Source organism: Trifolium pratense, linkage group LG6 (assembly GCF_020283565.1).
Source record: "Trifolium pratense cultivar HEN17-A07 linkage group LG6, ARS_RC_1.1, whole genome shotgun sequence".
In the NCBI taxonomy this organism is placed as follows: domain Eukaryota; kingdom Viridiplantae; phylum Streptophyta; class Magnoliopsida; order Fabales; family Fabaceae; genus Trifolium; species Trifolium pratense.
In genome coordinates this window covers 45,901,127-45,926,532 of record NC_060064.1, presented here as the reverse complement: position 1 = coordinate 45,926,532, position 25,406 = coordinate 45,901,127, and the positions used below count along the sequence as shown (strand labels likewise).

General features: G+C 31.7%; 3 protein-coding genes across 3 annotated transcripts; all 3 read left to right on the top strand.

Annotated features, from left to right (window-relative positions):
• The first annotated feature begins 4,171 nt into the window (after positions 1-4,171).
• Positions 4,172-5,846, top strand: LOC123892398. The gene is made up of 3 exons (XM_045942183.1): positions 4,172-4,792; positions 4,912-5,634; positions 5,742-5,846. The coding sequence occupies exons 1-3, from the start codon at positions 4,172-4,174 to the stop codon at positions 5,844-5,846; spliced, it is 1,449 nt and encodes a 482-aa protein (XP_045798139.1).
• An 8,060-nt stretch (positions 5,847-13,906) lies between these two features.
• Positions 13,907-15,909, top strand: LOC123891276. Its single transcript, XM_045941116.1, has 3 exons — positions 13,907-14,611; positions 14,787-15,515; positions 15,629-15,909. The coding sequence occupies exons 1-3, from the start codon at positions 13,991-13,993 to the stop codon at positions 15,716-15,718; spliced, it is 1,440 nt and encodes a 479-aa protein (XP_045797072.1). The 5' UTR covers positions 13,907-13,990; the 3' UTR covers positions 15,719-15,909.
• A 2,466-nt stretch (positions 15,910-18,375) lies between these two features.
• Positions 18,376-20,473, top strand: LOC123892515. Its single transcript, XM_045942322.1, has 3 exons — positions 18,376-19,282; positions 19,395-20,102; positions 20,220-20,473. The coding sequence occupies exons 1-3, from the start codon at positions 18,620-18,622 to the stop codon at positions 20,310-20,312; spliced, it is 1,464 nt and encodes a 487-aa protein (XP_045798278.1). The 5' UTR covers positions 18,376-18,619; the 3' UTR covers positions 20,313-20,473.
• Positions 20,474-25,406: the final 4,933 nt, after the last annotated feature.

Genomic DNA, 25,406 nt, shown 5'->3' with positions numbered 1-25,406 from the left:
TCAAGGTGAAAATTGTTAGAATTAGAGATACACAAATAGGAAAAGAGAAAGACGGCTAGGGTTTCAATAGAATACCAATAGCTTAACATTACAAAAGAGTTACTAGAGAATATATATAAAACCTAATGAACTCTAAACTAACAGGCCCAATAACATAACCTATTATTTTATTATCTAACACCTACTCTCAAACTCATTATGCATCAACAAGAAGCATTATGAGTTTGTCAAACAAAATACGAAAATAAAATAAACTACCAAATAAAATAAACTTCTAACATCACCCCTCAAGCTAAAGCTTACTAAGCTTTAAGCTTGTTACAAATTAGCCCTGACAACAAATCAACTCAATTAAGATCACGATCAACTAAGAGCAGCCATTTACCATCAAGGAGGGGAGAACCAAATCAAATTAATCCAACATCCAATCCAATGCAGTCCAAGATAACCAAAAACCAAATCAATCGAACAAATTCAAACTAAACCAATCATAAGAATCAATAGGGAGAAGTGCAATCAATCAGAAGAAGTGCAATAGGGAGAAGTGCAATGCAATCAGAAGAGAAGTGCAATAGGGGGAGAAGTGCAATACAATCAGAAAAAGAAGTGCAATGCAATCAGAAGTGCAATAGGGGGAGAAGTGCAATGCAATCAGAAGAAGTGCAATAGGGGGAGAAGTGCAATACAATCAGAAGAGAAGTGCAATAGGAGGGAGAAGTGCAATGCAATCAGAAGAGAAGTGCAATAGGAGGGAGAAGTGCAATGCAATTAGAAGAAGTGCAATAGGGAGAGAAGTGCAATAGGGGGAGAAGTGCAATAGGGGGAGAAGTGCAATCAATCAGAAACAATAAGGAGAGAAGTGCAATTGATTAGACAAACAGAACCAAATTGAGTCAAACAAACCAAACCAAAACAAATTTAAAGTCCATATAGCGGACTGGTGCAAATTCACAACTAAACCAAATAAAACAATCGAACCGAAAGAACCATTAGAGAGGAGACCGAGAAAATTTACTCACCAAAAACAAATGCAAGTGTGTGTCCTTAATCAACCAATAGCCTTCAATTTAAACAACTCCACACAACCCATCAAAATTTCTACTCACAGGAAACCAAAGGAAAGGACAACACACACACATGATACTTACGGTACGTGCTCGACCGATCAACAACATACAAGAGGATCAACAATTTTTTTTTTTTTTTTTCGATACAACCAATCAACAAAAAAACAAAACAAACATATTCCCAAATTATTGGGAACTCGGCAGCGGAACAACAACATACAATTTAAGGAGGATCGAAATAAGCTCTCGATACCATGTTAGAATTAGAGATACACAAATAGGAAAAGAGAAAGACGGCTAGGGTTTCAATAGAATACCAATAGCTTAACATTACAAAAGAGTTACTAGAGAATATATATAAAACCTAATGAACTCTAAACTAACAGGCCCAATAACATAACCTATTATTTTATTATCTAACAAAAATTACGATCAAAGTATCATAAATGATCAATTTTTCATAACTGATGAATACCGGAGTGATGATAAAAAATGTGTAAGGATGAACCTTGTTAAGGCCCTAAAAAACTCGGCAACTGATGAGGGTTATGTGAAGGGACCAAGAACATATCTAGTTACAGATGACTTGGTTATTAGTCCTTCATCTCCAATTTCAGCTCAATTATTAATCAATCGTTTGCAAATTCCTCGTGAGGACTTGAAGGAAAAGGTTGTCATCATTGGTATGAACGAGGTAAGGAACAAGTGAATTTTACATACAGATTTATCAACTTCATCTTTTTTGTTTGATGCATTCATGCAACTAGACTAATAGACAATGATTTTTCTTGATGCAGTGTCTGAGCATATTAAATGCTGCTTTGATCTCAACATCAGCACTAACAAATGGTCTTCTTCATATTATCCAAAGTTAAGGAGAAGAAATAGCAACTGTTATTGTTATGTTTCGTTTTAGGTTATGTTTTTCTTTACATATGCATTTTAAGATATGTCTTAATTACAATTTACAAGAAAACTTGTAACCATATATCATTACTGATTCTACTATTTTGGTGTGGTTATTTCAATTCTGGCGTTACCTTTAAGATCTAGTATATGATTTATTCTTTTCTGAGTCTAGAATGGCAATTTTACAGAAACAAATTTCTCCCAATTTTATAGCTTATTAAATCACTTTTTGTGCATTTTATTTTATTTTTTACCAAGTAGTGGCTAGACTCATACAATTAAATGTGGAGCTTCTATCGTGCAGCCCTATTTTGGACTTTTTTAGTGCAGTTTTTTAATTGACCAATATAATATCAATTAATTCCACGTGAGCGCAAGTCCATGGTGAGTCTTATGGAATTTTAATTTATTGCACATTATTCCGTCATTACAAATTAAATATATATTATCATTTTAATAAAAAAAAAAGGGAGAGAGAAGAAACTAGTATTTGTAGTTACAAAGATGATAACTGCTACCTAACGTTCCTATACTTGTTTTCTGCCATGTATCCCTTTGCATTTGAAATACACCTTCACTTGGAACGTTGCATCCGTTGAAATCGAACTGAATTTGAAACTGCAATAAAGAAAATATTCTAAGTCCACAACAAATATTGTTTCGATCTTTTGATTGCCATAATCAAAAGAAAGGACGATCGAAAGACAATTTTGGCTTTTAACTCAGAATATACTATAAGCTCTATACTTATAAATATTTTCCATCAAAACTCACTCTTATTCTTAAACACATTACCCTTAATTTTCATAATTAAGAAAATTTAAACTTTCATAGAAGCTCCACTAACTAAATTACATCCAAAATTTGCTAGATAATCCGCAACGTTGTTCCACAATTAAACCTCTAGCTCTTTGAAATAACCTTCTACTTATTGCATTCCTTCTAGCTCGTTAGACATTGTATAACCACCATTGAGAACTCCCCATAATTCTGCAGCAGAAGCATTTGAAGGTCCCAAAGCTTTTGCAAGTCCACAAACCCATTGTCCTCGTTCGTCCCTAATGACTCCTCTGCATCTAGTTTGTTGATTACCAATCCTCACTACTACATCATATCTGCATTTCAACACACGAGTCAACTTCTCTATGAACACCATAATTCACACAATCATGATAATTATGCACGTATTGTAGTAGCTCACGTGTTGTTGGATGAAAAGGTATATGTGTTGCCTTATTCCTCCATTGCCAAAGATAATAGCATGTATTGGCCCAAATGTTCATCCATTCTATATCTTCATTTTTCCATCCTGTTGAGTTAATGTTAAAGAGCACCCATTCTTTGAATTCTCCAACATAAAATAAATGTTTTTTATCTGGAGGAAGTAAATGATTCCACATAAAAGTAGCTAGTGGATAATCTCTCAATACATGCCAGATTGATTCTTCTACATTTGTACAGTGTGAACAATACGGCACGTTATTTGCCCATCTACTAATCATCTTGTGAGTAGGAAGCCTACCATGAGCAACCTGTCATGCAAAGTACCTAATTCTTTCCGGTACATTAAGCTTCCAAATCTTCTTCCATGCCAGATCCTCTGTTATTGAGAGATACATTAGTTATTCAATGTATCTAAGAAGTGACATTGACTTATAATTAAGGCCGAAAGGAGTATGTAGGAAAGGTAGTAATCTGCGTATAAGCATTAAGATCTTCTCCAATTATTTCTCTCATGTCGGTCATGTTGTTGTAATCTTGACCATTTATTCACTTTTCTTCTCTTCCTTTAGATTAGAGAGAAAAAATTTGGAGGGATCCAAATCCCAAATTACACCAGTACAGAGGATCGGTAACAAATCCCAAATCCCAAAGCACAACATCTCTTTGATTCCCTAAATCGTAATTAATGCTAAGTTCATAAATTCCCGTTCATGTTACTTCCTTTTTATGCATTTGCTGTGGAAAAAGAGCTAATTAATTAAAGCTGTACATGCATCATGTAAAACTATTTTACTCCTATCTTTTTCCAAGAATCCAAATTACTACTACTAATCTCGAGAATTACTCATTTAATACCCAATAAGTGATTTTACATGCATAAAAACGGAAATGAAATGTGAATAGGAGTATAAAATTAGAAACACTCTATTTCAAGTTTTTAACAAATTTACAACTTCTTGTTTTAGTTGCACATGGCTGCTACTCAAACAATGGACTATGTATCATTGAAACTTCTGGTGGATGAAAAGAGAAACAAAGTCATATTTGCTGAAGCGGGAAAAGACTTTGTTGATGTTCTTTTTAGCTTCTTAACATTTCCATTAGGAACCATTGCAAGACTTGTAGAAAAGAAGTCTAACATGGAGCCAGTTACAGTTGGATGTTTAAACAAACTCTATCAAAGTGTGAGAGATCTCGACAAAGAGTGTCTGAGATCAGATGAAAACAAAGGAATGCTATTGCAACCCACAAACTCATCACAAAATTATTGCAGCTCTCTTAAACTGAATATTGATGATACCGAGCCTGCAAAGTACTTCTTGTGTACCAAGTTTAATGGGTGCTCCTACTCTCGTTTGATGAACATTTCCCGAAATAAGAAGTGTGGGTGTGAGAGTGTATATACTCGCTCAGTTTCTCTGAAACATTGCTGCAAAGGATTTGTTAAAGATGGTACTAGTTATCTTATTATGGATAATTTATTAGTCATCTCAAACTCCGTTCGACTTAATAGCCTTGGTTTGCTCCAGAATTTAGGAGTAAACGGTGCAACTTCAGTAAAGGAATTGATTGTGAATGTTACTAAGGACACGGTAATGCATTTGCTGTCTGTTTCATGAATGAGATTTGGTATATTGGTCTTTGATTTTACTTTACAAAAAAATTCATCTTCATTTCATGTTTAATTTAAATAGTTTATGCTATGCTGCAGGTCCTAGATATGCTAAAGTGTTCTTTGCTTTCCAAGACTACTTTAACAGATTTGTTCTTAAGAAAGCAACCATTTTTGGAAAGTTACAAGTTTGTCCCGTTTGATCTGGAAAACAAATATAATATCCAAATCATGGTGAGAATATTTATGAGAAAATCAGATGGGAAGGTATTGTATGCTCAAGGGGAACAAGATTTTGCTGACTTACTTTTGAGTTTTCTTTCGTACCCTTTGGGAGGGGTGGTTCGTGCATTAGGAGGTATTTCTTCTATTGAAAATATTGATTTTTTGTATAAGAGTATAGTTGATTTCGTTGAATCCAATTATTTTGTGTCAGAAGAAGCAAAGAATAGGCTTCTTGATCCTCACTTGGCTTCACTTTTTAAAAATAGCAAACAGATATTACCCATTGAGAATCCAGTCATGCGTTATTATTGCTTTTATCAACGTCATAATTATGAACAAAGTATTAAGTATAGTACTGGTGATTATTTCATAACTGATGAATATAGAAGTGAATTTGGTGGTAAGTATGAAATGTTGGAAGTTGAATCACCAAGAGGAAGTTATGAAGGTTATGTAATGGGACCAAGAGCATATATGGCTACAGATGACTTGGTTTTGACACCATGGTCTCCATTTTCAGCTTTACGTTTAATCCACAATTTGAAAATTCCTCTTCATGATATTAAGGATAAATTTGTCACTATTGGCATCAAAGAGGTAAGAACAAGACATCTATATATATTTTTCAACATCGAAATATTTTGTGCTAAGTTGTTTGAAGTGATATATATGTAAGTAATTTTATTAATTAATTTTCTTTGCAGTGCTTGACCATATTCAAGGCGTCGCTGATTTCAACATCTGCTCTAACAAATGGTCTTTGTCACTTGTTAACTGAAGTTAAAGAAGAGATTGTCGAAACAAATTGAAAGCAAGGTTGAGGAAGAGAATTAAAAAAACCCAAGTTAACAAGGAGATTATCGAAACCGGCTTTCATTTTCTTATGTATTGAAGAATTATATTAAGCAAAGTTTGTTATGAACAGCGTTTTTTTTTTTTTTTTGAATCAATATGAACAGCATTTCTATAATGCCTGTTTTAAGCTTATTTCAGTTCTAGCATTAGCAACTTTTGATATCTTATTCAATATTACTCTCTCTGTACCAAATCTTCACTGTTTTTACTTTTTTAATTTTGTCCGGAGACTTTAGTCCTTTTAAGAAACCAATGCATATTTAGTGATACTTTATCATTTATATTCTTAATAAAGTTAAAGCATTAATTAAATATATTTTATCTTTCTTAATAAAGTAAGCGTAAAAATGACTTTACTTATCATTTCTTAATCTCCTTGCAAAACTCCAAAAAAATTAAAGTTTTGGGACGGAGGGAGTATCTATTTGTAATCAAGAACATCTTGTTTACTATTAATTTCTATGCGCCTTAAGAAAATTGAAAATTGAAAATAACTTATCGGACACCGGTTCCCCCGGGGAACTATGGTCCATGTTTAATTTTTTTGTTTTTTGTTTTAAACCCTAAATAATTAAGAAATTAAAAATAAATAATTTTTCGAATAGAGATATTCAACATCTCGGCAAAAAAACATACATTTATACTACACACACATATATAGGATAAATAATTTTTCCACAAATTGAACTATTTTTAGTCGTTCGCTATCTACGAGTTTCTCGCACGCCAATTTTCTGGTAGAAGGGGTTCATTATTGAAATGAGTCAATATTAATAGGCATCCACTCAATTATACGTCGAAGGGGTTCTATGCGCCTTAAAAAAAATTGAAAATAAGTAACTATGGTCCATGTTTAAATTTTTTGTTTTATTTTAAACCCTAAAAATAATTAAGAAATTAAAAATAAAACTAATCTCCGTGCACCCTTCGTGACAATATATAAGCAAAAGTCATCTTTCTAGGTTCATTGTATATTTAATGTATTTGGTCCATATTATAAGACAGATACATTAAATATGCAATGTACCTAAAAAATTAATTTTTGCTTATATATTGTCACAGAGTAGTAGTATTAGTTTTAAATCTTCCTATAAAATACAACCATGTGATTGCATATCACTAAACTTTTCTTGAACCAAAGATGCTTGCATCTTCACTTTCCAGAACCTGAAATCGTGGTAGCAAGTAAGAAGCTAGGTCAAACAACAATTTCTAAAAGTTATAGTAAAAAAAATAGTTTCTATATTTTAGGAAAAACTGTTGGAATATTTTCTAATATTCTGTGGGCTGCAATCAATTGTGGGTTTTGGTTTTAATAAAAACGGGTTGATGTTGTTGTGATCCATTTGATGATGCTTAAGCCCGATAATTGTGATCAGTAATAATGGGCTTGAACACTAATTCTGATTTGTGTAGAAACAAAGTGTAGGCCCAACTCTAGAGTCCATGATGGGTGGTACTAGGGTTGTTATCTTATAAATAGATAAGGCTAGGTCCCCTTTGCCGTCACGTTGTCAAGCGAACGCTCATTTGTTGTCTTCCCCATCAAAGACCTCAAAGACTGGAGCATGTGATAGGCAAAGGAAGACCTTGTCTAACATATCGGTGGTTCCGATATCTGCTATTCCGGTAAACATGATTGCTGACTATCAAGTAAGTGTGTTCTAATTTCATATAATATATCGATCTCTAAATTGTTAATTATTACATGTGGTATCAGAGCTATTATTATATGATTGGAACCCTATTTTTTATCATAGCCATGTTTGATCAATGAGAGAATTTTTGTTCGGCTATATTTGTTTTTCGGTCAATTATTTAATTTGGGGCTGACCTAAAACTTTTCCGAGTTACAACCCTAATTTTGTTGAATGAGAATTTGTTAAAACCATAATTTGATTTATGGTTCATGATTGTTTATTTTTTCTTTTCGGTTGTTCCATACATAAAATCGATGATTGGTTTTGCGGTGTGGTGATAATTATATGTTATTACTGTGTTTTGCTTCCGGTCAATTTTAATTTTTAATGGTCTTCGGGAAATTGTTTAAAGGGAAAGAAGTTGTATATGTCACCATTTTATTCTAATAATGGTTGTTGCTTGTTTTTCGTTTTCAATGGCTATTGACTGTATGTGACGATATAGTCTATTTTGGTTCAGTTAATTTTTTATTTTTATTTTTAAAACAATCAAATTTAGAACCCTATTTTGATCGGATAAAATTTCTTGAACCAACCAATTTAATTTATTATTATTTTTTATTTTTAATTTGATTTGGGGTTTATGATTGTTTTATGAATGAGGATGTGAATTGATGTTTATGTTAGCAATCATATTTTTATGAATCAATATCCTGATTTTGGGCTTCATCTATTTTGAGAAACCTGTGTGCGTTGTTGCACCGTTACATGCTTTTCATGTTACTATTTAAATAATATACAGTCGGTGTTTTTAAGCAATTGATCTATCATGTTAACAATTTTCCAGTCATTTTGTTTGTAGTATTATTTTTGGTCTGTCCACTTAAAAGTATATATTGGATTTTCTGGCTCAAATTGTTTCCGCCTATTGCTACAATCTTGTTTTTGTTGAAGCTTTTCAGTTATATATTATATATACACATGTATATATTTAGCTTTTTTTTTGAGTTTTGCAGTATCTACATAATTGTTATATGGAATTCAATTTATTCATATGCTATGAAAAAACTTGTTCCAAACTTATTTATTTATAATTATTATTATTTAGAGTTAAAATTGAGTGGAACAAGAATAATTATTTGTTCCGTGAATCAATATATATATACTTTGAGGCAGATAAAGTTTGCTATCCTCGTTTTGTTTGACCAATATCAATATAAGAATTTGGATTGAATTAATTTGATCAGTTGATTACTCATTATCACGGTTCAGGATTGAATAGAAATTTATGTAAAATAATTTTTATTTTGATGGCTGTTTTTGGGTTAATGATTTGCTTGCTAATTGGTGTTTGCCGCTCTCTTTCTCATAAGAATACTACTCAGTTGTGGGATCCTTATATTTGTATTTATTGATGGACTTCTATGATATACTGCTTAAGATATAGCTATTTGATTCATTAATTTCTTTAAATTTTAATTAGAGCTTTGATTCCAAGCTTCATCATGTTATAAACTTGTTAGTGGCAAACAGAAGTCTCCCAATATACCAATATACTTTGAAGTTTTGTTTGATCATATGGCTATAAATACTTCTGGATTTACTTACTTCAAGAATGAGAAAATATGTTTTATTTCTTTTTCTCATCTTAAATTTTTTATTTTCCGGCTATTGATTATCAAGTTGGGTTTTGATCTCAATTTTGTGATAGTAAGTTTTCTAACCTTGCAATTAGTAGGGTTTAATGTTTAACTTTGGGAGATATAAGAGAGCCTTATATATTTAATCATTGAGAAAAATAAATTTTAGCCGTGTTTGGTTTTTTTTTCTGTTTTTCGGCTCTTATATTTTTATGAGGTAATTTTCCTTGGTATTGTGCAGTTTACTTATATGTCTACTTATATTGCTTCAGTATTTCTATACAGTTGTTATACACAATACCATAAATCTTATTCGATGTAGCCGGTTCTGGTGGAATCAAATTTGGGACAGATTAACTATGCCATGGACACCGCATATATATTGTAGCTTTGTGTAAAAATAAGTTGGTCTTTTGAGCAATTATTAAAGGCAATTGAAAATTGAATTATCTTTGCATTAATTTATTATTAGAGTATTTTTATTATGATATAACGGTTTACTGTTGATTTGTGAGCTGTTTGAGATGACATTGTCAAAGATCTTATCGTAAAGTCATCAATGGTCATCGACTCTATTTGCAAGGATGAAAAAGTCACACTATTGAGGGTTAGTTGTTCAATTATTTATCTTCTTGTAACCTATTATATATAATTGCATATAAAGAGAAATTTATTTTCAATATTATCTAATCCTTTTGAAATAATAAGTATGCAATTATATACGAAAATTTTATTGTTTTTTCGGAATATTCTAAATTAGAAACTCTCTCTATAATGATTAATTGATTTCATGTTATATACTCCAATTTTTAAATTTTACTCTATTGAGTGGGAGTATTTCAAGTTTAATATTTCGAGAGTTCTATTCTGGAAAAATATAAATTTAGTGTGACATTGTTTGACATGTCCATTGTGTGATAGAGAAAATAGTTGAATATTTGTTTAAATATTTTAACACTTTTGGATTGGTAATTCAACTATAATTCTCTATCAAGTGGGAGAGTTTTACATGTCAACTATTTATAAGTGTTTATAGAGACTTATATTGAGGAGTCCTATGCTATTTATAAAAGTTCGGGACTATTTGCTTTATATCCTCAATAATATTTCAAATGAAGTCTCATATTATTCCGCTGCATAAATTATTTATTCATTATATTGAGTTGACTGATTCACAGTAATGATCTCTCCCCTCAAATACTATTTTTCCGCATTGAATAATTCAAGACATGTTGAGAATGCAAATTAAAATATAATGAGTGATCAGTTTAGATGCATTTAAATGATGCATATTTTTACTGAGTTGTATTTTGACAAGAGACAAGAGATAATGATTCCTATGCAAGAAAATTTTGTGCGTTGGTATAAACCGTCACCACCAAAGTGGGACCGTTTATATCGATTGATGAGACTTTCTTTGTAGTTTGAGGAATGTTTTTAAATTGTAACATGTAATTTTCTGCCCAAAGGTGATTATTATAGGTTACGATTAAAAATTAATTTGAGATGAAGTTATTGGAGAATGCGTTGAACGGAGGAATTTGCCAGCCCAAAGGTGACAACTTTCAAAGCTCAATACATACTCATTGATTAACTCATCTGAGGTTTTGACTGAGGATTTGACCTTAGTTTGTACATTCTGCCCAAAGGTGATTGTACTATTATATTGGCCTCTTATGATAATACTAATCCAATTTGGTTTTGATTCAAAAATGAATTTCTCCAGTTATGTTTCCATTGAAATGTTGAACATCATATATCACTTGATTAGTGGGAGATAACTTATATTCTTTTGATATGCTTGATTAGTGAGAGTTTAAAATTTTATATTAACTCCTTTATAATATTGAAATTATTTGAAATATAATAATTTTTGAGCTCAGTGTTGTTGGAATCACTATGCCGGTGATCAACACTATTTTGGAGCTGAGGCATTATATAAATATATATTATAGCTCAGTGTTGTTGGGATCACTATGCCGGTGATCAACACTATTTTGGAGCTGAGGCATTATGTGAAAACATAAATAAATAAGCTCAGTGTTGTCGGGATCACTTAGCCGGTGATCAACACTATTTTGGAGCTGAGGCATTATGGTATCTTAAGAACCATGTAATTTCTCTGGCTTTGAGGCATTTGAGAGAAATTATGTCTAAAATATTGGAGCTCGATGTTGATTAGATCATTATACCGCGGTAGTCAACACTGTTTTGGAGCTTGGACTTGTGGTATCTTATGGACCATATAATTTCTCTGGCTTTAATGCATTTGAGAGAAATTGAGGACTGACGAAGAAAATGATAGTATGGTTGAGATCACAAACATATCATTTTCTCGCTACACTCTACACAGATGACTAGTCGACGGGGTTTGGTGGTATTTGTAACCATGGAAGGTGTTGTATCGATAATGATATAATTACCGCTATGATTCGATATCATTTAACTTTTGTTGGACGGAGTCTTAATTAGATGTTGCATCTTGGGATCAATGTGGCCACGTTAAAATATGTTATCAACCCGAGAGTCGTTTTCAAAATGTTTTCTTCAAATTAAATATACACAATTGATTTTGCCCAAGTGGGAGAATGTTGGAATATTTTCTAATATTCTGTGGGCTGCAATCAATTGTGGGTTTTGGTTTTAATAAAAACGGGTTGATGTTGTTGTGATCCATTTGATGATGCTTAAGCCCGATAATTGTGATCAGTAATAATGGGCTTGAACACTAATTCTGATTTGTGTAGAAACAAAGTGTAGGCCCAACTCTAGAGTCCATGATGGGTGGTACTAGGGTTGTTATCTTATAAATAGATAAGGCTAGGTCCCCTTTGCCGTCACGTTGTCAAGCGAACGCTCATTTGTTGTCTTCCCCATCAAAGACCTCAAAGACTGGAGCATGTGATAGGCAAAGGAAGACCTTGTCTAACATATCGGTGGTTCCGATATCTGCTATTCCGGTAAACATGATTGCTGACTATCAAGTAAGTGTGTTCTAATTTCATATAATATATCGATCTCTAAATTGTTAATTATTACAAAAACTATAATATATTATCAAATATATGTTTTAACCCTATTATAACAAAAAACAACAACTTTTAACCTTTTTTTATAAAAAAAAAGATTTACCAAATAATTTTAACTTTAGTCGAAAAACTATTATTTCTAACTTTATGATTAAAAGAACTTCTACACCTAAAAAAAGCTAGGCCAAACGAACACTTAGCATCATGGTGAACACTTATTGGTCAGTGATACCTCACTAAATTAACAGCCACGTTAGCATTTTTAACTGAGGTTAGTTGGAAAAGTAACAAAGGAATAAGATAAAATCATAAAATATTCATTTGTAACCTAAAAAATTTAAAAGGTTTATATATCTGTTAAAAATAAAATATTCACTGTCAAAATAAAAATTTAAAATTTAAAAGACCTCGTAATATAAAAATTATTTATCGACTATTGCATTTAGAGAAAACCGTTCCATCAAAATATAGAATATTCACTATTATGAATAATAAAAATTAAGCTAAATGCAATTTTACCCCTATCGAAATTTTACGCTCTCTATTTTAAAATTCGGAATTTAACCCTCATAATTTATAATTCTTTTGATCCCCCGGCCGCCCCCAAAAATACTTAACTCATATTTTATTATATGTAACCAATGATGTGGGACTCTGGTTACAAATACACGTTTAACATAGTGTTACAAGTAAAGTTTGCAAGTGGCATAATCATATAGTATACTTTTTAATTTTCAGTCCACTTAACAAGTGAAATTAATGCTTCTATTTGATAAAATCATCAAAATTTATGTTGAGATTAAGTAATCAATGTATTTATGATGTATAACTTCCGAATACTTGTATGGTATATGCCTTAAACTTCTTGAATGAGACCAAGTATTGACTACGTGTTTATTGTAGCCGTTTATATGAGTCAAATATTATAGGAGGATAAAATCCATAGAATTGTAAAATAGGATGTAAAATTTAGATTCAATAAAAATAGGGGATAAAATTGCATTTTTGAGCCTAAAAATTAAATTTTGCTATAATTTTATTCATAGATTTTTTTTCAACAACAGTATCCATCTCATTAGACCGCTTAATCTTGTTCGACGGTCGTTCTGGCATCAAGTGGTTCCATCCGCTCCTGATCGAAGTTGCGAGAGATCAAACTGTGGTCATCCCTACCAAGTCTAACTATGCTACTAATTTTGTCAACTAGAAAATGTTCCCTTTAAATTTTCATTCCTTAAACTTCCTCCTATAATTTCTTCAGCAAGTAAACACTTTATGACCAGTGAAACAAGTGATCCTTATTTATTAATCAGCCACATTACGGGCAAGTGCAAAGGTCGTATTAAGGTCTTATTTAATTTTTTTTATGCATTCCCATGAAAAATCCGCCACCAACGTTTTTTCTCCCAAGAATTCAAATACTACTACTAATTTCAATTTCAATAATTAAGATGTTACAACCAATAAAAAATAAAGAAGGGTCTTGCTAACGAGTGTCTCCGGGGCACCTTTTAAGCATTCCATTTCTTTATTAACAAATTAAACGATACAATTTCCAATATGTTGACTTTACGCATTCTCATAAAATTCTATAAAAAAAACTTACTATTAAAGGTATTAAAGAGTGCCCCGAGCGCACTCGTTAGCATTTGTCAATAAAGAATACCAAAGGTTCAATTTAAAAAGAACACTAAAGGTTATAGTAAAGTGTGGGTTTGTAATCCTTTGCAATTTGCAATCCTTTCATTTAACCTTTCAGCATAGATTTCAAACTTCTTGTTCTTCTGCCATGGCTGATACTACTGAAACAGAAGAGAATGTGCAGCTGAAACTTCTAATTAACGAAGAGAGTAATAAAGTTGTGTTTGCTGAAGCAGGGAAGGACTTTGTGGATATTCTCTGTAGCTTTTTAACATTACCATTAGGTACCATTGCTAGACTTTCTCAGAAAGATTCGAACATGGGACCTGTCACAGTTGGTTGTCTTAACTCACTCTATCAAAGTGTGGCAAATCTCAAAGAACAGTGTTACTGGACAGATTCAATCAAAGAATTGCTGTTGCAGCCAAAAAATTCGTCGGAAGATTATTGCAGCAGTATTAAAGTTAATATCGATGACACTCAACCCACAAATTACTTCATCAGGTGTTTGAAAAGCAGCAATTGCAAGTTCAACTCCTCTCTTTATTTGGATCAGCGTTGTAAGTGTGGGACTGGGAGTGCTATGCGTTCTGTTGTTCTGAAACATTTTCGCGAAGGATTTGTTAATAGTGATGCTACTTTTCTTATTACTGATGATTTGATTATCATGTCAAACTCCTTGGTTTATACAAGCATTTCTCTGCTCAAGAATTCAGGAATAGTCACAACTTCTACAAAGGAAATGACTTTAAATGTTACTAAGGAAAAGGTAAAAGTAAAACTTTTCCTGTTTGATTCTTCATATGATTAATTGCTTGTAGTTTGTTATATGCTATACACATACTCCCTTAGACTATTATGACTAAATACTTACTTTTCAGATTTATTGAATAACTGACCAAATCTTTTTTGGTTGATTCTTATGGCTATATATGACTATTTAGGTACTGGATCTTTTAAAGTGTGCTTTGGTTTCTAAGTCACCTTTGACCGATGTATTCCTAAGAAATAAACTTTCGATAGAGAGGATTTGGATTTTTTCCTGCGATACTGAAAATAATTTGGATACTAATTTTCAAATCAATGTGGAGCTAGTTATAAGAAAATCACATGGAAAAATACTGTTTGCTCATGGGGAGCAAGATTTTGCAGATTTATTATTAAGCTTTCTGGCATTTCCTCTAGGAGGTGTTGTTCGTAAGTTAGGAGGATATAGTTCTATTGGCAGCATAGATGGATTATACAAAAGTATTGTTGAATTCGACGAAACCAAAATTTTGCTGTCAAAAGAAACAAAGAATAGACTTGTTGATCCTCATTTGGCTCATGAGTACAAATCTAGCAAACACATATTACCGATAAACCAGTCACCTGCGAAGTTTTATTGTTATTATCAAGGTGAAAGTCCCCGGCAAAGTATTTTTCAGCATAAATATTTCATAAGTACTGAATACCGGAAAGATAAAGGAAAATATGAATCAATGCATCTAGCTAAGGACAATGAAAATGCTGGAAGTAATGAAGGATATATCAAGGGACCGACAACTTACCTAGCTACAGATGAGTTGGTTATTGGACCTTCATCTCCGATTTCAGTTCTCTTATTAATCCAACGTTTGCAAATTCCTCTTGAAGACCTGGAGAAAAAGGTTGTCAACATTGGTATGAAGGAGGTAAGTAATAAAATAAATCTTTTTATTTATTATCTACGCTAGTATTTTGGTTTTTGAAGTATTATGCAACTAGACTAGACTAGTTGAACATGCTTTTCTTTTTCTTGATGTAGTGTGTGAGAATATTGAAATCTGCTTTGACCTCAACATCTGCTCTAACAAATGGTCTCAGTCACTTGTTAACCGAAGTTAAGGAGGAGTAGTAACAATTGTTAAGGTTTTGTTATGTAACTTACAGTATGTTTTAAGGATTAAGGTATATGCTGCAAAACTTGTAATAGAACATCACTAGATTTAATTTTTTGAACGGGCATAACTAAATTTACTATTTTGTGTTGGTTATTTGTTGCATTATCGTTTTGAGATCTATGTGTGTGTTCAGTTCAGGTGATAATATCTTTATAGCTATCTTTATAACATACTTTTGCATATCAGTACAGTAGGACAGTACACCATTTGAGAATGTTCCACTTGAAATTACAACAACCGATTTGATCTTTTCACTTCTCAAAATAGTCAACTCTGGGTTCTTTGTAGAAATTTGTTAGCAACAAATGTTACTTTGTGTTTTGCCCAAGGTTTTAAATTGCGGTTGCGGATGCGGTTGCGGTTGCTGGTTGTTGCGAATGCGGTCATTGCGGTTCCTGCACGCGCAATACGGTTGTTGCGGCGTGAAATCATTTTGAAATTTCACAAGCTATATAAAATCAAATTAATATGTAACTACACTATTTATCCACCATTGCATAGTCTTAGTTTATTCAATAAACAATAATTTAAATGTATTTAAAATACACAGTTGAGAGATTGTTAAAAGTGAGATTTTTCATTAATTTGACACAAATTAAGATTTAAAGTTCATAAATTTTACTTTTTGGTGAGAAAATTTGAAGGAACATCGCCGAAAACAACTGATGCGGCTTCCGATGCGGTTGTGATGAGGCTTCTGATGCGGCCGTACACGTGAATTAAGATCACACCGCAATTGCGGTGCGATGCGGTTGCGGTAGCTACTGCATCAGCAATACTGCGGCCGCAATTGCGGATGCGGATCGCAATTTAAAACCTTGGTTTTGCCACTGTCCCATTAGATTTCAATTTGAGTTTGTATACCCATTTAACACCAATTTGCACCGTACCGTTTTCTCGTATGAAATAAAGAACCGGATTACTTTGAAAAAGTGTTCTGGTAGAGGTGAAAAAGAGATCTATTTACAGAATTTTTACTTTTAGTGACAAATTTTCAGTCACTATAAATCAAATTTATTTTAAACTCAAATAATAAAGAGTAAAATTATTTTAACAAACAAAGTAAAGGGTAAAATTGGAAGAATAAAATTGATTTGTTGTGGTAGAGGTATAATTGTTGGGGTGAGAATTATTTTCTTCTATTTAGATAAATATGATAGGTTGCAGGCCATTAAAAAAACCTTTTAGCCAACTAGGTCGGCCTATTTATGTTAATATGAATAATATTTTTACTACTATTATTATTTATATATTAAATTGGTACTTTGATTAAATTATAAATTCATCATCAACTTTTTCAGTAGTTTAATTTTATTAATCTACATTAGTTGTTTACATATATAAATGTATTATTATAAACCAGAATTAAATATGATGACATTTATAGTCAAATTTTCTAAAGTATCATGTTAAATATCAAAAGGACGTATGTACCAAAAAAAAAATATCAAAAGGATGTTGGTTTATTAGTTCATAAGTTTATTTATAAATAAATATAATTATTATCTATTTAAATATGTTAATGTGAAATAGTATTATGTTAAATAGGCTAACAGGCCACATTAGACTTTCAAAAGGTCAGACTCAGGCCTAAAAAATAAGTCTATGATAAGCCACATAATAGACTCAGGCCTTCGATGTTTTTACAGGCCAGACTCAAGCTTGACAAAGCTTTGCTTGACCTAGCATATTCCCACCTCTAATAGTGGGAAGGAATAATACCATCAAAATATTTTTGACTGTTGGATGACTCACCAAACTTATTGGCGAAAATTTCTACCACAACCATTCTGTGTTAGAAACTGACTTACAGGCGGATTATTCCTTAAAAAATGAAGCCATCAAATGTTGGGAATTTCCATAACTAGTTATTGCTGGAAATTTCGGCCCAAACATTTTGGCATTTTTTATTTAACACATTCTAGCGGAATATTCCTCCAATATATATATTGTTATTTTTATTTTTTTAAATTTTTCCTGATATATTTATTGGCGGAATTGCATTATTTTTTGGTGGAATTTTTTGCCGATAACTCTGTGGCAGAATTTTTTTGTCAATAAATGATTTTAAATTATTTTTGTAAATGAACATTTTTTTGTAGTGTGACATTGACATTACCCAAATTATATTATGTTGTGCGTGAACTCTAAAGTAAAGTTTGTTTGAAGACATGAGAATACGGTTGCTTATACTTTTGCTCGGAAGACAAATTCTTGAAATAATTTCTATCAATATGAGATTATTCCCCTAGTTTCTAGTGAATGAAATGCATTAAAGTTTGATTAATTAAAATAAAATAAAAAATATTGCCACTATCACTATTGTAATTCTTGAGTAAACTTTTACGAGGTAGCTTATCAAATTCTCATATCCTTTGCATAGAACCCTTCGCATATCCTTTGCATAGCTTATCAAATTCTTGAGTGAATGAAATGCATTAAAGTTTGATTAATTAAAAAAAAAAAAAAATATTGCCACTATCACTATTATAAAAAATATTGCCACTATCACTGTTGTTAATTATTCCTAAATGCATAGAACCCTTCGCATATCCTTTTTGACATATTGTTGGTTTGAAAATACGAGTACTCGTTAATACCACCGTACATTCATTAAGTTACTCCTATCTTAAGTTTACAAGAATTCAAATAGTACGAATTTCAAGACTTACATTTAAACGAAAATAAATTTTGAAAATTTTATTAAAAAAAAAAAATACTTAAGAAAATGAAGAGTTTCTGTTATAAAAAAGCAGAATTGCAATCCTTATATATGAATCAAATGGATGCTTAATACGCCGGGCAAAGTCACCCTTTAACCAAACCCCCAAACTTTTCAGTTTCTACCAATTAACATGGCCGCTGCTGCTACTAACACTACTCAAACAGAAACTTCTGTGTCCTTGAAACTTCTGTTGAATGAAGAGAGTAACAAAGTCTTATTTGCTGAAGCTGGGAAAGACTTTGTAGACATTCTGTGTAGCTTCTTAACAATTCCTTTAGGAACTATTGCAAGACTTGTAGAGAAGGAAACTAGCATTGGTCCAGTTTCTATTGGTTGTCTTAACTCCCTCTATAAAAGTGTTGCAGATCTTGATCAAAGTTGTTTCTGTGCTGATACAATCAAACAAATGCTGCTGCAACCGATTAACTTTGCCGAAGATTATTGTAACACTCTTAAACTCAACATTGATGACACTCAACCCACCGAGTACTTTGCATGTAATAATTGGCAATATTATACCTCCCACACCCACACCCACATCATACATGATTTTATCACATCAACCAATAAAGATAAATACAAATGCCACTGTAGTGGTTCCTTTACCTCCCCCGTTTTGCCTAAATGTTTCCACCAAGGATTTGTTAACTACAATGCAACTTTTATCATAACTGATGATCTAAAGGTCATGCCAAATAGCCTTGACTATGCAAGCTTTGGGCTGCTCCAAGAATTTGGAATAAAAAACCCAAGTTCTGTGAAGGAAATTGTTCTGAATATCTCGAAAGAAAAGGTTTTTTATTTCAATTTCATAAATCATTGCTTAGATTTGTTTTCTTCAATGATGATATATATATTTATTTTTTAACAATTATTTTTACTAATTTATTATTATAATTTCGTAGGTACTTGATTTGCTAAAATTTTCTTTGCTCTCCAAGTCTCCCTTGACTGATTTCTTCTTAGGAAAGAAACCATCCATCGATGTTTCAAGGTTTTTCACGTTTGATGTTACATTTAGTGGCAATATCCAAATCATTCTGAAACTTGTTATAAGAAAATCAGATGGTAAGGTTTTGTGTGCTCAAGGAGAACAAGATTTTGCAGATTTACTGTTGAGTTTTCTTACTTTTCCTTTGGGAGGAATTAATCGTATATTTGATGAGAATTTTGCTTTGGGAAGCATTGGTGGATTGTACAAGAGCATTGCTAAATTAAATGTAAACAAATATTTGATATCAAAAGAAGCTAAGAACAGGCTTGTTGATCCTTGCACTGCCCCACAGATAAAATTAAGCAATCACATATTACCAATTCTTGAGCCAGGTGTTATTGAATATTACAGGTATTATTATGGTGGTAATGCTTATCGTCAGGTTCAAATTTTCAAATTTGGTGAAGATAAGAGTTTTTTGGGAAATTGTTCTGAAATGAAGTTATCTGAATATGAGTCAAATCGTGAAGCTTATCTCAAGAATCCAACACTGTATGTTGCTACAGATGATTTGGTCATAACACCCTTGTCTCCAATTTCTGCATTGGGTTTACTTAACAGATTGAAAACTCCTCTTAATGATTTGAAGGAAAAGGTTGTCACAATCGGTATCAAGGAGGTAAGAAAGAGAAAAAGTATCTAGTATATATTTCTTAATATTCCTTTTTAAACCTTGTAGAATTGTTTACTTAGAGATAAATTCGAAACCACTTATATTTACTTTGATGTTTTACAGGTTCTCAACATATTGAAAGCTGGTTTAAGTTCAACATCTGCTCTTACAAATGGTCTAGCTCACCTTTTAACAGAAGTTAAGGAGGAGAAGTGAGAAGAACTTACATTTTGTGGTGTTTTAAGGTTGTTAGGGAAAATTATGTAATGGACAACAAAACTAGATTTTACTATTTTGGATGTTGTTATTTCAATTCTATCATTATTATTGCTTTGAGATCTTTTAAGTTTTATTTAGTTTTAAATGGCTTCTTTTCATTTCCTTTCCAAGTTAGTAATTTATTTTTCCAATATTTTTAGTTTTTCATATTCTTAATTGTTGCTTGTGTTTATATTGAATTGGTTAACAACAATTTTCAATTTCATCATTATACATTTTCTTTTTTTTGAATGGCTAAAAGTTTATTAAACCACAAATTAAGGCACAAGAAGAGTCGAGACAAGGGAGAGCAGAACAAAAATACACATCATTATACATTATTATCTCCGTCCCTAATTATAAGACCTATTTGCCCACTGCACGTACGTCAATGCATAATTTTGATCACTAATATCTTTAATTGTCTATTAGTAAAAATTATAAAAATTTAATATTTTGAAAATACTCATCAAAATAAATTGAACAAGATCTTATATATTATTATTTACATTTATATATTATTAAAAAAATATGATAAAAACAAGGTAAATAAATAGTACATTTTTATCAAACTCTAAATTAGTGGAATTTGAATCCTCTCACGCTCTTTTGGTGCTACCCTCTGTCTTTTTCTCCATCTAAGCGTGATGATTGATAAATAAGGAAACAAAATGAATGAATGAATGAATGGTTGAGATTGGTGTTGAATACAGGTATAGTGGAGTTTCTTTTTCAAAGCATTATACGAGTAACATGATCAACATACTATTACTAGTACAAGTTTACTTTACTTTACTCAATAAATAAAGGGTTTACTTTACTCAATAAGTTTCCTCACAAAGGGTTTGCTTTATTGGAGAAGCTAACATGTGCACTTGTTAAGGATAAATAGTAATTATATCTTGAAAAAAGTAAGGGTACATTCGAAAGGGTAATTTAGAAAAGTAAAAATAAAACTTTTAAGCCATTAGATTTAGTCTAGTGGTGAGGGATTTGGGTAGTATGTTATAGGTCCTGAGTTCGATCTACACCTCATTGTAAAAAAAATAAAATAAAACAACTTTTGACGTATTCTTGAAAAAGCAAAATTTCACTATTTCTATCTATAGTACATCAACAATTCCTACTTTATCTTGTTCAAAAAAACAATTCCTACTTTAATTACTCTAGGCATGACAATGGAGTGGGGTGGGGACGGATTTTGCCTTCCCCAAACCCAAACCCGTAAAATTTGAGTATCCTCAAACTCGCCCCAATTTTCCAGGGGGATAAAAAGTAGAACCACAGACTAATATTTAATGGGGTTCGAGCATCCTCATTCTGCTTCACCTCCATATAAATTTATGTTGAGTTTTTGGTCTGGGTCATGATTTAGGTTGAGTTTTGGTACTTCTTTATAAATAAAAAAAAAAGTGAAAATAGGAAAAACAAAGAAATATAAATAGGAAAAAAGATTTGTTTAATACACAACTTGAAAATAAAAATAAACCTATATATATAATTTACGACTCTGTTTAAGAGTTTATAATTTAAAAGAGATAAAATATAATTAAATATAAGTGTGGAGGGTTCGAAGACGGATTCAGAGTTGGTATCAATGTCTCAATTATCGCTTGGCCCGTCTTTTAAAATTGAGGAAAACCCAATCATTTCAGATTTTTCCCATCAAAATCGAGCCGAGATGGACAGATACACACAGGCATGGGTTATATTGTCATGACTAATTTACTCGAAGAAAAATTACATTGAAACCACTCTAGGGTACAATGACCCATTGCATCAGCCGAAAGTATATGTCTAGTAAGTACAGTACGTAACTTCTTATTGGTTTTATTTTCTTTTTTGCAAATTGTTATATCTTCATTGTAACGTGGGACACTTCTTTTGCCACTGTTGTTATTGAGTAAAGTAAAGTAAACCCATTACGAGGAAACTTAGTAAGGTAAACACTTTAACGAGTAAAGTAAAGTAAACTTGTCTGTTCATCATGTTACTCTTAATTCTTAAATGCAAAGGTCGCTTTGCATAACCTTTTTTTAGTGCAATGCTTTGAAAAAGTAACACCACTATACTTACATTTATACGTAAATTTATAGTACTAGTAGAGTTCCTTCTATCTTAAGTTTCCAAATCTTAATAGTTAGTTGATTCAGTGGTGATTGACGCTGAACTTGGTAGGAAGACTACGGTTTGATCCCTCGCAACTGCGATCGGGAAGGGGCTATAACCAATTAATGTTAGAACTGATCCCTGAACTAGATTAAACTGATAGTGAAAGCTGTAAGGAAAAAAAAAGTTGTAATGCCAAATTACAACTGATCCGCAGGTAAATGGAATAATTCTAGTACCCAATCACATCACTAATAAACATTAAACACAAGAAACAATGACCTGAATATGAAAAACGAAATATTGGAAAGATAAAATGAAAAGAAATTAAAGGTTGTAATGCCAAATTCCAAACAGAGTAAAACTTAAGATCTCAAAACAATAATGTTTACTTAGAGATAAATTCGAAACCACTTATATTTACTTTGATGTTTTACAGGTTCTCAACATATTGAAAGCTGGTTTAAGTTCAACATCTGCTCTTACAAATGGTCTAGCTCACCTTTTAACAGAAGTTAAGGAGGAGAAGTGAGAAGAACTTACATTTTGTGGTGTTTTAAGGTTGTTAGGGAAAATTATGTAATGGACAACAAAACTAGATTTTACTATTTTGGATGTTGTTATTTCAATTCTATCATTATTATTGCTTTGAGATCTTTTAAGTTTTATTTAGTTTTAAATGGCTTCTTTTCATTTCCTTTCCAAGTTAGTAATTTATTTTTCCAATATTTTTAGTTTTTCATATTCTTAATTGTTGCTTGTGTTTATATTGAATTGGTTAACAACAATTTTCAATTTCATCATTATACATTTTCTTTTTTTTGAATGGCTAAAAGTTTATTAAACCACAAATTAAGGCACAAGAAGAGTCAAGACAAGGGAGAGCAGAACAAAAATACACATCATTATACATTATTATCTCCGTCCCTAATTATAAGACCTATTTGCCCACTGCACGTACGTCAATGCATAATTTTGATCACTAATATCTTTAATTGTCTATTAGTAAAAATTATAAAAATTTAATATTTTGAAAATACTCATCAAAATAAATTGAACAAGATCTTATATATTATTATTTACATTTATATATTATTAAAAAAATATGATAAAAACAAGGTAAATAAATAGTACATTTTTATCAAACTCTAAATTAGTGGAATTTGAATCCTCTCACGCTCTTTTGGTGCTACCCTCTGTCTTTTTCTCCATCTAAGCGTGATGATTGATAAATAAGGAAACAAAATGAATGAATGAATGAATGAATGGTTGAGATTGGTGTTGAATACAGGTATAGTGGAGTTTCTTTTTCAAAGCATTATACGAGTAACATGATCAACATACTATTACTAGTACAAGTTTACTTTACTTTACTCAATAAATAAAGGGTTTACTTTACTCAATAAGTTTCCTCACAAAGGGTTTGCTTTATTGGAGAAGCTAACATGTGCACTTGTTAAGGATAAATAGTAATTATATCTTGAAAAAAGTAAGGGTACATTCGAAAGGGTAATTTAGAAAAGTAAAAATAAAACTTTTAAGCCACTAGATTTAGTCTAGTGATGAGGGATTTGGGTAGTATGTTATAGGTCCTGAGTTCGATCTACACCTCATTGTAAAAAAAATAAAATAAAACAACTTTTGACGTATTCTTGAAAAAGCAAAATTTCACTATTTCTATCTATAGTACATCAACAATTCCTACTTTATCTTGTTCAAAAAAACAATTCCTACTTTAATTACTCTAGGCATGACAATGGAGTGGGGTGGGGACGGATTTTGCCTTCCCCAAACCCAAACCCGTAAAATTTGAGTATCCTCAAACTCGCCCCAATTTTCCAGGGGGATAAAAAGTAGAACCACAGACTAATATTTAATGGGGTTCGAGCATCCTCATTCTGCTTCACCTCCATATAAATTTATGTTGAGTTTTTGGTCTGGGTCATGATTTAGGTTGAGTTTTGGTACTTCTTTATAAATAAAAAAAAAAAGTGAAAATAGGAAAAACAAAGAAATATAAATAGGAAAAAAGATTTGTTTAATACACAACTTGAAAATAAAAATAAACCTATATATATAATTTACGACTCTGTTTAAGAGTTTATAATTTAAAAGAGATAAAATATAATTAAATATAAGTGTGGAGGGTTCGAAGACGGATTCAGAGTTGGTATCAATGTCTCAATTATCGCTTGGCCCGTCTTTTAAAATTGAGGAAAACCCAATCATTTCAGATTTTTCCCATCAAAATCGAGCCGAGATGGACAGATACACACAGGCATGGGTTATATTGTCATGACTAATTTACTCGAAGAAAAATTACATTGAAACCACTCTAGGGTACAATGACCCATTGCATCAGCCGAAAGTATATGTCTAGTAAGTACAGTACGTAACTTCTTATTGGTTTTATTTTCTTTTTTGCAAATTGTTATATCTTCATTGTAACGTGGGACACTTCTTTTGCCACTGTTGTTATTGAGTAAAGTAAAGTAAACCCATTACGAGGAAACTTAGTAAGGTAAACACTTTAACGAGTAAAGTAAAGTAAACTTGTCTGTTCATCATGTTACTCTTAATTCTTAAATGCAAAGGTCGCTTTGCATAACCTTTTTTTAGTGCAATGCTTTGAAAAAGTAACACCACTATACTTACATTTATACGTAAATTTATAGTACTAGTAGAGTTCCTTCTATCTTAAGTTTCCAAATCTTAATAGTTAGTTGATTCAGTGGTGATTGACGCTGAACTTGGTAGGAAGACTACGGTTTGATCCCTCGCAACTGCGATCGGGAAGGGGCTATAACCAATTAATGTTAGAACTGATCCCTGAACTAGATTAAACTGATAGTGAAAGCTGTAAGGAAAAAAAAAGTTGTAATGCCAAATTACAACTGATCCGCAGGTAAATGGAATAATTCTAGTACCCAATCACATCACTAA

Coding starts and splice junctions, on each gene's coding strand:
- LOC123892515 (XM_045942322.1), top strand. CDS start 18,620: ATGGCCGCTGCTGCTACTAACACTACTCAAACAGAAACTTCTGTGTCC. Junction 19,283..19,394: donor TGAATATCTCGAAAGAAAAG/GTTTTTTATTTC, acceptor ATAATTTCGTAG/GTACTTGATTTGCTAAAATT. Junction 20,103..20,219: donor TCACAATCGGTATCAAGGAG/GTAAGAAAGAGA, acceptor GATGTTTTACAG/GTTCTCAACATATTGAAAGC.
- LOC123891276 (XM_045941116.1), top strand. CDS start 13,991: ATGGCTGATACTACTGAAACAGAAGAGAATGTGCAGCTGAAACTTCTA. Junction 14,612..14,786: donor TAAATGTTACTAAGGAAAAG/GTAAAAGTAAAA, acceptor ATGACTATTTAG/GTACTGGATCTTTTAAAGTG. Junction 15,516..15,628: donor TCAACATTGGTATGAAGGAG/GTAAGTAATAAA, acceptor TTCTTGATGTAG/TGTGTGAGAATATTGAAATC.
- LOC123892398 (XM_045942183.1), top strand. CDS start 4,172: ATGGCTGCTACTCAAACAATGGACTATGTATCATTGAAACTTCTGGTG. Junction 4,793..4,911: donor TGAATGTTACTAAGGACACG/GTAATGCATTTG, acceptor GCTATGCTGCAG/GTCCTAGATATGCTAAAGTG. Junction 5,635..5,741: donor TCACTATTGGCATCAAAGAG/GTAAGAACAAGA, acceptor TTTTCTTTGCAG/TGCTTGACCATATTCAAGGC.